Consider the following 13,168-nt stretch of genomic DNA (forward strand, 5'->3'; position numbering starts at 1 on the left):
ATTTTTATGTTTTTGTCTTGTTTGAGTTTTTTAATGGAATTAATGTGTCTCTTTTTTGTAAGGTTGTCTTTTAGCTTTCTGTTTTGAGAAATTATGTTGATGGTTTTGTGAGAAACTTCTTTGAAAAATTTTTTAATATGTTGTGGTTAGGGGTTTCTGGAAAATACAAGTTTTTAATTAGTAGACCCTCTACATTCCTACACTCAATTACACAACTGCCTTCAAACATGTGGTCAGCTATCAGTCAGTTACCTCTTTCTTTCTTTGCGAAACCTGAAGATGACCAAAGAAGGTTGAAACATTGTTCACTCCTCTACATAAACAATTTTCTTTACCCATACCAGCTGTTTTTACATATATATTTTTCTCTACAAGCGGTTTTTCTCATCATCACATATTAAGACAAAAACTACTTAGTACTCAGTATCCAGTTACTGTAAGAAAAAAGTAATTAAACTTAAATTATCAAAAAGACAATTAACCATAACAATGGCATGTATTAAATATCTGTTATCATATTTTCGATCTGCTCACTGCAACAGTATTATGTTAGTGCATTAGGAATACAGTTGACAGGTTCTTTAAACACTAAAATGAGCTTGGTAATGAGTAACAGCACTTTCTTTAGTGACAGAAACATGAGAAAATAGATAAACCTTCCTAATAAAGAAGCTTTTTATGTCTCCAGTCTTTAATTTAAAATCATTACACTACACTATCTACAAAATCATTAAAAAATTTTGGGGTGTTTCTTTATTAGTATAAAAATGTTTTTGATAATCTATACTGATAATGAAATGGCATTATATGTTCTGTGTGAATATATTGACATCTAAAAAACCTTTTTTTTTTCAGGTAATTGCAATGTTTGTTTTATACAGCAGGTTGAAAGTAAACCACAAACAGAAAAAGCACTACTTATGATTTAAACACAGAAGCTACTGCCAAATGCATAATCACTGTACTTGTATTTAACCATGTGTGTCAGTACAATGTACTAGATGAACACGAATTATATGTATCCAACAAAAAAAGATCTATAAAAGTTGTGACCATTTCACAGAGATGGCAAACCTATAAGCTTATTTATGGTAGTCTTCTGTGAATGCATTTATAATGGAATTAGTCTAAACAAAGGCACAGGTCTTTTATTAAAAGTTTCTTCTGTGTAATCAATCCTAGTGAACTACAGAATTATATAATGACAATATAAAACTGTTTTAGGAATTCACCTATAAAAAGGTACAAGTGTTTTATCAAAAACTTCTTTCAGCGTAATCAGTCCTTTGTGGCAAGATGTAGAATTATATGAAATTTTCGAGGAAAAAGTATTTTTTTATTGTCTGTGAACTGTGTCTTTTGCACAAAAGAGGTGACAAGGATAGTGTTTTGTTTTGTTTTCATATGTTCATATCCTTATAATACACAACCTCATGTTCACATGGTGCTTAATGTACAATCTGCCAGTCCCAGTTTCAGATCCTATCATCAAACATGTTAGTCATTTCAGCTATAGGGGTGTTATAATGTAATGGTAATGATAACATTTTATCAGGATAACAAGAAATCTGTCGTACAATTTAGTTTCACATAGACATTATAAGGGAGCTTTCAGAAAACATGTAAGCAATATTTTGGCATTTTTAATCACTCATCATCCCTTGTATACAATTGTGCATTTTGCTTAGACATCAAACCCTTTTACCTACTCTATTAAATCACCTCCCCCTCAAAGAAAAATAACATAAGCACTTTTGCTGACAAATTTCTTTCAGTTATGTGTTACAAAAAGCATTAAGAACAGAAACTGACAAAACTAATTTTCTAAAACCTGACTTGAACCACTCAGTAATGTTAATCATTTGATGCATTCACTCACTACACTGTTAGGGACATTATAAAAAAACCCAAAAATGGCAGCAAAATATAAAATATTTAGATCTTCTCAATGAACTTACACATTTTTATCAATATAATTCTCCTTAATATGTTTTTTTGAAATCCTCCATCCTCTTTGTGCATATATACTTTACAGATGCTCCTAAGCATATTCCTCTCTAAGAATTTTAAAAAGAAAGTTGAATGTGTAGGTAGTTCTTAGATGTTCTATAGCTACACTTTTAGTACAAGCAGCTAACATTTCAGCATTCTTTATTGTTTTAAAACTAGCAGTTGGATTGCCAAGCAAGTGTGTAGAGCAAACTATTACTTATTTGACAAAGTACTTCATTTAACAGACATTTTCACACTATACTACAATAGCCCCATATATAACACTATTGCCTCTCTGTTACGAGTAATTTAAAGTTAGCTGTTTGTCTTGAGATGAACAATTAATTTTACTGTTTACATACAGTCAATTTCATTTCTTTACTTTTAAATACAATAATCAAAAGGTGTAAACCCATCAGTAAGTGGTGCTCAGTATTAATATTTGTCAGAAAACTTGGTAAGGGTTTCAGTGATGGAGATTATGGAAGTTAAGAACCAAGCAAAGCTGTAAAAATTAGGTTTTTTTTTTAGAAATAACCCATAAAGAAATATTATGTATCTTCAATGGCAGAAAAATAAAGAAAAACACAATGTTCTGCACATGCATTCACATGTAAGACTGTAAGCAGTTTGAATGGATATTCTTGTAGCAAAACTACAACAAAAAGGTGACAGTGAAGTGAAATTGACATAAATAAAGTAAATAATAAATATTTTGTATTTAGATTTACACAAGTTGGTGTTTTTATTCAATAATTAATATATGCTCATTGACCTATTTTATTACATTGATTTCTAATAACACCTGAAGTTTCTGATTGCTTATCTCATGCTGAAACATATGGAAAGCATTTACTCACTTGAGGAAGACAAAAAGGATTGTGTTAATATGTTTTTGTTAGATCAGGTCCTGGTCTGGAATCCCACAATCAAAGATCTCTTTTGTAATAAACTGAAAGGGTCATTAACTCCTAGCTTAACTCACATTAGCCAATTCTGAACTCAGTTATACTTCTTTCTTTATTTATTTCCAATAATAGAAACTTTCTTGAAGAAATGGAGACACAGTTAAAGGTTATTTCAAAACTGCTCACTGTTTAACATGAATTCCATTTATATTTCTTATCGATAGCAACTGACTCCACACAAGTTTGCTTCACTGATTATATATTTTTCATGTTCAAAAAGGTTTATTAATTGATTGTTTAGGCTCTGGTTAATAGTATCACTCTCATCTGCTATAGTTTGAAAATGAATAATGATTTTTGCTTGTATTCATATTTTTGAAAATGTTAAGTATTCTAATAAATCATAAAATTCAGATAATATATAAAGAAATTTAAACTTCATTTAAATTTTTACCTCCCCCATGACTTCATATTTAAAATTATCTAAAACATATTTTTTCATTTTAGATGCTGGTGAAAATTTTAAAAGCATTTATATGTTACTTTAATATGTGGAAAAGTATGTTAATTTGTTTTGGCAGAAACAGTTTTATACTACAGCTCATTTGACAAAATTATACAAGTTACTCTGATAATAATACTTTCTCCCAGTTTATCATATCGACTTATCTTTTTACTCTCACACTGTACTCTGTATGCTGTTCAATTAAAATGAGAATTTAACTTTATATTGTTAATGTTATTATCAAGTTTTTAAAGCTAAATATAAAAATTTCAGTTATATCTAGTATTTTTAGAAAAATATTGCACTTTCTTTAACATTGCTATATTTAATTAAACTGATGGTCTCATATGCAACAAACTTTACATGCTTTTGTTAGTTCATAGTGTAGCCTAGTTTATTTTTGTTACAAAGTTCCCAAAGGCTATCTGCTGCTATCCCTAATTTTGGAACTCAACCATTGCCTATTCGTAGGCCATACATAGCAAAATTTACAATTACACTATTATTCCCACATTTCATTAAATGCAACCTTTCAGTAGTGCACACCAGCTACCCTCAGGCCACACTTTGCAATTTACCATCACATTATTATCCTTCTAAGAATCAAACAAAGTATTTTTGATGGTGTAAGAATTCAAAGTTACAATCATCTAATTTCTGAGAGCAACACATTATTTAATTATCTGCCAGGTCTAATAATACAATTAAAATAAATTTAAATCTATTTAAAATACAAGTTTGTACATTTAGAAAACAGATCTATTGTAATTCAATTAAACAGAAAACACAAAAAATCATAGTATAAAAGTAAAACAATTTCATTTTGATCCAATCAAGATAAAATAAGCTTTCTTTTCAGCAAATTAAATGTATTTTAATAAGATTCTTTAATATTTTGGGTAAGTTTGGCATATTAGTTGGTCTAAAATATAACAACTTTCAAAATCCAAAATATAATCACTAAAGCAACTTCATTGAAGTTGACTTTTGCATGTAACAAAAATCACTGGTATACATTGTCATTACAAGTAAAATAAAACCATCCTTCACCATTAGTTTTGTGAATGTCTCTAAACTGCACAAAAAACCTATTCTTGATGTTAAACTTAAAAGCTGACAACCACAAAATATGTCTAATGTTATAAATACAACCTTTCAATATAGAATAATTTAATACCTAACACCTTCGGTTTCTTCTCAGCAGACTTCTAGAAATAAGTTTCAACACAATGGCACCTATTTTGCACTATTTCACTAACAACTGTCATCTCTGTATAGTTTTGTCTCTTTTGCAAAAAACTTTTAATCACTGAGTGAAAAACATTTTACCCTTAGTGGTTTAAAAATAATTAATTTTTATTCTTCCTATTAAATTAAAAAATGGTTTAAAAAATTGTCATTCAATTTAATTTATTTCTATTACAGAAAAATCCACCTTTAGCTATCTGTTGTCATCAGTTACTTACCTACTGATCAGAGAGTAACTCTTGGTCTACTTTTATTTCAAACACAGAGATTTGTCTGTTACATTTGTAAAACAACCACAGTATGAAAAGTGCATAAAAAAATTATATAAAACTGCCTTAGATTCAAACCTGACTTCCCAGTATTAAAGATGAGTACTTTATGCACTGGACTTTATGCTTCTCTTAATTAAATGAAAACAAAAAAAAAATATTTTTTCTGTCACTTTATGTGCAAGATAATTGTGATTTTGTTGTTAGTGATTATATGCTGTTGTTTTATCTGTAAATCTTTCTACACAGGCATCCATTTCTGCATGTCATGAGATTTTATGTAATTACATTCAAACTTTAAATAAAGTGCTCTATTATCACAGTATATGAACAAACTTGACATTGAAACATAGCTAATAACACAGATTTTAATATTATACAAGTTTTAAGTTCTTAGTTTTACAAGATTTATTAAAAATAGATCCTCAATTTCCCCTAGTATAAGAATTGTGACATTTGCTCTCCTGTTGTTTTTTTTTCTAATTTATTTACTACATCTTTAAGAAGTAAAAAATTTAATTTAAAGTATTCATCCCTATAGTCATTGCTCAAGAAAAGTATAATTTTTTATAGGTTTCAATATTATTTGGTTATGGGCCCATGAAATAGAAAGTCATACTGATCTTATCACATCCACCTGCTAAATTCTCTCTTTCATAACTTCCTGATAGTTCTTTCACAAATTTAATATTATTGATAACCAAGAGAAAGTCAATGTTACACTCTATCAAATGACATATAATATTATTTTCTGTACAAAAACTTGTTTATTTCACTTCCAGTTCAAATTTTATTCCCCCAGAAAACAAAACAATGAGTTTAGCCGAGTTTTTAATGGTTCTTGTCATATAGTTAGAAAGTAATAAAAACTGATAGTTATAGGACATTTTCCACTTTTTGCATGCTATTATCCTGTATTCTTTCATGCTTTAATTAAATAAAAAAATTATTTAAAGCAGTAGTTCCATTAGTATAAAAAAAAATACAGTTTATCTTTCCTCAACAGTAGAAAATAAAAAGACACTGGAAAGTAGTATATTTATTTAGGTAGATAGAAACAGATGTATAACTGGTACAAGTTTAAAGCAATTTAATATAAACAATTTGAAGTCATTCTAGAAAGAAAAAAATGATAATATAGATTTCTTTTCTTTTTTTTTACGGTGGTTACAAGGTTAGTCAATTTTACCAACCTTGTATGCTGTTATGTACAGAAAATAACAGATAAAGTATAAAGGTTTAACAAAAAAAATTTGAAATTTATTTTATTGATTTTGAATATCAAACAAATGAAATCTGAGAAATTTAAATGAAAAAAGCATTTTCAATCTTAACATGAAAACCACTTTGCAACTGGAGCAGTAAATACTGAGAAAGTTTTAGTAAAAATATAAAAATTAAAATTCTAATTTTTTGCTTATAGAAGACAGTTACTTCTTCCTGGAAGCTTGAGAAAATTTAAGAAGATACATCAAACGTAATATAAGTTGTAGTAATGAAAACTATAAAGGTCAATTTAGGGTCAAACTTAGCTGATTCTGCCAAATCTGCAGCTAGAGTTAACTGACTGAGATGAAGCTAACCTATTATATTACAATATAAAGTTGTTTAAATTGAGTTTTTTTTAATGGAGACAAGAACGTTAAAGAAATCACAAGTCATTGTTGATAACTTTTGAAAATAATTATTATATGTAAAATTTGTTGTATACTTTAACTGAAACAATTTTTCTGTGAATAATAATTGCATTTATGAAGAATGAGTGGCACTTTTGTACCATAATGTCTTACAGAATTCAATAATTATTTAAACTGCCCAAGAACAGTTTGTTCAGCAAGTACCTTGTCACAGTTTATGACCATTTATTACAATAGGAAGATCCCCATTCACTACTGCAGTGAAACAGTGACAACAGCCTAGAGTTAGTCTTAAAAACAAATAGTTGATACAGATTTCCAGAAAGTTCCCCTTACAAGGTATTCCTGTAATGTGGGAAAAAATATGATCAACAATTGCACAAACACCACAAGTATTATGTACTGTCTAAGTGTATTAGACATACAAGACTGTCTATTACAAGTTATTAATTATTTTGTGACTTAGTATTTAATGAATATTTAGTTTCATGACAAAAGTCTTGCAGGTCAATAGTTTTAAAAGAATTAGTTATGAGATGTTTTGTTACATAACTTAATGTGAGTCATAAGTATTGTGTGTGAGTAGTTAACTGTTATAAATTGATGTTGCATTACTCATTCAGAGCTTCTGTATTTTCTCATTGCTTTATGTGACTATTGTTACTTCATAGTGTTTTGCAGTTTATCAAAATCTAGATCTCAGTTGGAGAGCAGTTACCTTCCCACAACTGTCCACAGGAAGTGAAGGGCAATATAGATATGGGACATTATGTGGTTGAGTACCCACATCTCAGTCTTCTAATTTCTATTTTTAAATCTATTATTTTAATTTTAATATCTATTGCTATTCCCTTACTTTATCTTATTTCCTTATGTGAGACTAGTGAATGGAAATTAAGACTGATAGATGGTGTACCCCCACTGCAATGTGGGTCCTACTTCTGGAGTCACCTCAAAGACCAAGGGTACATTTTTTATATTCCTGGGATCCTTCCAATTAGTGCAGTATTTATTTTATTTTTTGTTTCAACTTGTGTTTGGTTATAACAAACTAATATACACATATATATTTTAGTGAAATTAAATAATTATAATTAAAGAAGTCAAATACTTAAACAAAATCATGAGAAAGGGCTGCATTAAAAACAGCAAATCCCAACCTCTGATTAATTATATTGTAACTATAAATTTTTAATCCAAAACAAAATACATTAAAATTAAAATATGCTGCTTTTGTTGTTTTTCTAAAAATCCTAGGGTACAAGCTACAACAGGGAATTATAAAATGTATCCTATTCACAATGAAAGTAGAAAACACTAAAGTGCACCACATGGTGCTTTTACCTTCCAAACCACATGCGCTCCACTGTCATTTACTGTATATAAAATATTTATTTTGTTTTTACCACTAAAATATCCATGATTAATATCCTTCTATTTTATTATCACTTTTTAATTGTCTTTGGTTTAAAATTTTATTCTTTTCTTTATTATTTATATTTATTTGTAATTACATATTAATGAACCACATTTTTTCTAACCTTTATTCAATTTCTTTTTTTCCATCTTAAGCATTATGTAGCCAATTTTAGTTCACAGAATACTTTGGAATTTCTTACTTTTTAAATGATTCTTCTAATTCCCCACAACTCAAGCCCTTCCAAAAGATGTAGTTTTCTTCTTCAGAGGCAAACTGTTTGCCCATGTAGAAGAAATGTCCACCTTTCAAAAGTACTTTGGTAAAAGGATTTTTACCATTTCTTATCAAGACTTCTTGAACTAATGTGTTTTTCTGACATCATTAATCACGTAATTCCCCTTCTGCATTTAAATTATTATTTTCTTTTTCATATTCTGTTTTTCATACCTACTCTAACATACCCACACACCAGAAATCAGTGTTGCACCTGCAATTATCCAAATTCACAGGCAATCTGAACAATTCCACATTATCACTTTTTGCTCATTCCAAATTCAGCACTGAAGAATGACATACCTGAATTATAGGGTATTTTTTTAGCCCTACTAGATATTTTTTTTATTGTGATTATTATCAAAGTCTTTCCCTTTATGGAATTTTTAAACAATTTTTAGTGTACTCACTACATGGCATTACATATATAATTTAAGTCTGTATTTCACTAAAGCAGGGAAAATATATTTTTTGCTTGCATAATACAATGGTATATTAGAAGCTTACAGCATGAAAAAGTTCTTTATATTGTTGTGCTTTAAATGTAAAAGTAGTGCAGTATTAATACTGCAATTTATGTAGCTCACTTTATTCAGTGATGATTTAAATTATGGTGGTGAAAAATAAAATTATCTAGAAAGCATAGGAAAGAATGAAATTAATGTTAGAAAGTACTTCTATCAAGCACAAGCCCAAACAAAATCAAGACTTGTGTGTAAGCTCATAAAGATATTAGAATGAACAACCATATTACCAGTTTCAAATCTTATTTGTAAAGGTAGTACATGTAACAGGCACAACACTAAGTATTACTGTAAATACATTCTGGTCAGCTGCTTCTAGTGCATAACTTCTAACCAACACCAATTGTTAAATAACATAATTAAGTTACACAGAAATTAGATAATACAGAGTATAATTTACATAGTTTGTTAGCATATTTAAAACAAAAGTTCAAAGTGTTTATACAACTTTTGAAATTTCTGCTTCAACTTGCTTTACACACAACTGCAGCCTGGTTGTATATTTTTCCTTAACTGAGGTAGGACTCTGATTACATAATTGAAAATTTAATAGTACTTGTAAAAAAACACATGAAAAGTTCATGATTCTTGAATTTTTTACCATAAATATGTATGTAGTACTAAATGTAAAATGATTTCTTTCACGTTTTGCCACATTTTCAAAAACTGAGTGCATACGAATTATGTTCTAAATGTTAAACATTATTTATATTGTACTTTAATCAGCTGTATCTAACCATTAAAACATCAACCACCTCAATTTTGAACTATATGCAGATTCATAACTTCTACATAGACTTATGTTTACCAAAGTTAAGTGTTTCAGTATCTTGTTTTAGTACATCAAAATTTTTAAGTGTTTCTCAAGAATACAAGTTATTTATCATCAGGCCTGTATGCAGAATATTTTGGGGAAGGGCATACTATGGATAGCATGCTATTGGTATAAGGGTCTAAGAGCATGTGACTATTTCAAACCAAAAAATGCTAATATCGTACTAGACAAATGTATACAACTAGGAAACATTAAATACCATAAGCAGCTGCACTATAAATATATAAAGTAATTTTTTTGTTTTTACATCACAAAAATAGCAAGTTAAGATAAATCCTGTCAAACTCCTCACTATTCATGTGCATGAATATGACAAAACATTAATAAAAAAATATTAAAAACCAATGTATCCAATCTCATTGAACATAAACCAACCTGTTTGAACAAAATTCCAATCTGTTGACCTTTCTTTCTTACAACTTCAAAATCATAAGTAGTCCAAGATGTGCCTTGGGAACATGTAACTTCTATCCATGCAGAACAATCTGGAAAGAAACATTAATAAATACAGGTTTATGTACATTTTACTAAACAAAAAGTAATGTATTTTTAAGGGATTTGTTATGTGTACAGTGATCAAACTGAAAAGTCTATAATAAATGATTTAAATGAAACAAAGCTTACTTCTTCTCACATGAAAATGTGAGTTTACTATAGCCCTAGAATAACTAATATGATACTTCTAGTTTAACCCTCTCACTATGAGTTGGTCAAAGTGCACATATCACAACCTTTTAGAGTTACATTCAAAATCTGTTTAAACTACTTTATTACACTTGCCATCAAAACAGTTAATAATAACACAAGTTTTCACTTTTTAAAGAAAATATTTAAATAAATCTCTATCTCCCCTTATATGGGAATTGCAACATTTATTTGCATAATTCTGCCCATCCTCTGTTGTTGTTTTTTTAATCACCCCTCTCTAATGTTCTCAGTTTAAAGTACATTATTCATTGCAGTAGAGATGTTACTAAAGCAAATTTTAATTTCCAAAAGCCTTCAACATTTGTTGCTTATGAAGATATAAAACTGAAAGTCAAACCCACTTGCTACACCTTATCTTTCACAAAATGCAAATAGTTTTCTCTGTTTTATATAACAGACTGAGTTAATTTTGCCCAGTTCAAATTGAAAAGCTAAGGAAGTTAGTTTATGGTACTTACACCTAAGTTAAGAAGCCAGTTAAATTAACATTGATTACTTTGCAAAAGTTAATATTCTGTGCTCTTATGCAGATTCTTCAAATAAATAAAAATTATTTTATGTATTAACACCATCATTACAAAGATTAAATAGGCCTAAATTTCATCACTGGACTGATGACAATAAAAAAGTAGTAAATAAAAGTAATAAATTTCTTATTTTTCATGTATATTTTTTCTTTTATTATTATTATAAAAGTAATTAAAATGTAAATATTATTAACTTAGTCAGCTAATATATTGATAAATAATTAAAATAAAGTTCCTTCATGAAGTGTGTATTATGTTATTCACAATTAACATGAGCTATGCATTTACCAAGTGATTTACAGCTTGTATCTTGAGATTATTAGTTAGACATGGCTTAAAAGGCAATAAAATTACACAGAAACAGATGTGAACTGTCAGGAGTCTTAGGCTATTTAGGATAAATAATTGTAGTTTTCCATTACAACCTGCAGTTATTCTAGAAACAAGAGAATTTATATTTAATTCCTACTTTTTATGTTGCTTCTAAGGTTGGTTAAAATGATCAACTCCATAGAGATTATGGAAAAGAAAACCAAATATAAAGTTTTTCTGAAAACTGAGATGAATAAAAGTATTTGTAATATTCACATAAATATTATGTTCCACTCTGAGTCCATATACTTATGGAAAATGTTTTAATAAAAACAACTGAAAATCTGGTTTTTTTTGTGCACAAAAGATTCATAATGTTAATTACGAGCTTACTATACTCAACTGAATTCTGTATTAAAAATAATAATATGGATAACTTCATGGCTACCTTATGTTAACTAGATCAGTCAAAATGACATGCTGTATGGAAAGAGCTAAAGAAGTTGTATTCTGATAAATATAACACTATAGTTATAGGACTTTTTCTAGATCAAGCTATTTATGTCTTTTACAAAATCTTTCATCCCTTTATCATAGCTACTTCTAAATAAACAATCTACAAAATATGAGAAACTATTTTCAGTTTAAAGATGCCCAATACTTACCAACAGCTAGTGTACAACACAACTTATGAGCCTGATCTATATTCTGAAGCCTTGTACACTGTAAAACAGTTACTTCTAAAAGATTTCCTTCAAAATTTTTGTCCATGGAAGGAGCCTCAAATTCAGTTATGTTATCTGGCATTGGAAAAAATGGCTTTATGCGCATCTTGTAGTTTGGTAATGTGTGCTTCTTTCTCAGCATCTTTCGAATCTAGGAAATAGAAAGATACAGTAGTAGTATTTTTTTTAATACAAAATGCAAACTAACAGTAAATTTCCAAGATACTTTAAAAAATAGTTTGTTCATTTTAACTCCCATAGTAACCATTTTTTGTTTACATTGAGAAGCTGAAATGAGTCAAACATCATGAATTACATATAAATATATGTCTACTGGAAATGCTTGTTAACCCCATGACTGGGAAATTCCAAGAATTGCTACGATGATGCACCTACAAATTTCCAGTAACTCCACAAAACATATTTTTTATATCATAACTTGTGCATAGATGGCAATGCATATCAGCAATACTTCTGTACATTTTCATACATACATTTATTTTTTAATATGTTACTTGTTAGCTATTAGTAATTAATATAAAACAAAGGAGATAAAGTTAATCACACAGGCAACAGAAGTTAATAAGCATGTTATAAAATTGAAAATTCGTTTTAACTGGAAAATGAAGTTTCAAGTTGGAGCTCTTTGTCAAGTCCTAGAGCTTAGAGCAATGGTATACATGCAAGATGAAAAATCATACTCATAGCATTTTCAGTGTAATGCTACAAAATTCTTTGTAAAGTGTATATTTTACACAAATATTTAAATTATTTGATATTATACAAGTCATAAAAAATTAGGACAAAATGTTGTAGGATTCCTAGCTTTATTTGCTTTTTAGTCATTATTTTTTTGGAGTATCTGTTTAAGTACATTTAAGTCCCAGATTGACAGCATTCAATAACAAATTCATGACATTTGACTATTTTATTGAGAAAGGAAAAAATGACATGAAAGCACTGAATTTATATCTTAATATTAAGTCTAATAATATCTCTTAAGTAAAACAATTTGTTTTAACTAACTTCTGACACAACAATACCATACTTTGGAATAAGAGCAATAAAAGAACTTACCAACAGTTCTACATTCCTCTTCAAGACCACCCAATGCCAAACATCAATAAACTACCACTGAGAATATGATCAATGCTCATGAATTACTCACTACAGACAGTCTTTACAAATGACCCTACATATATTATTTTATATCTTTTACCAAAATCCACAAAAAAGGACAAATCAGATTGACCTATTTTATTTATATGCAGTTGCCCTACAGAAC

At 28.6% G+C, this 13,168-nt stretch overlaps 1 protein-coding gene across 1 annotated transcript in view; it reads right to left on the reverse strand.

Moving 5' to 3' along the window:
• The window catches only part of LOC143245535 (PDZ domain-containing protein 8-like), a 174,182-nt gene that overhangs the window by 96,789 nt on the left and 64,225 nt on the right, over positions 1-13,168 (reverse strand). Inside the window, exons 8-9 of the mRNA XM_076491899.1 lie at positions 11,824-12,034; positions 9,987-10,096 (exon numbers count right to left, since the gene is read on the reverse strand). Coding sequence (XP_076348014.1) covers positions 9,987-10,096; positions 11,824-12,034 — 321 coding nt within the window. The remainder of the gene's footprint in view (positions 1-9,986; positions 10,097-11,823; positions 12,035-13,168) is intronic.

Source organism: Tachypleus tridentatus, chromosome 2 (genome assembly GCF_004210375.1).
Source record: "Tachypleus tridentatus isolate NWPU-2018 chromosome 2, ASM421037v1, whole genome shotgun sequence".
In the NCBI taxonomy this organism is placed as follows: domain Eukaryota; kingdom Metazoa; phylum Arthropoda; class Merostomata; order Xiphosura; family Limulidae; genus Tachypleus; species Tachypleus tridentatus.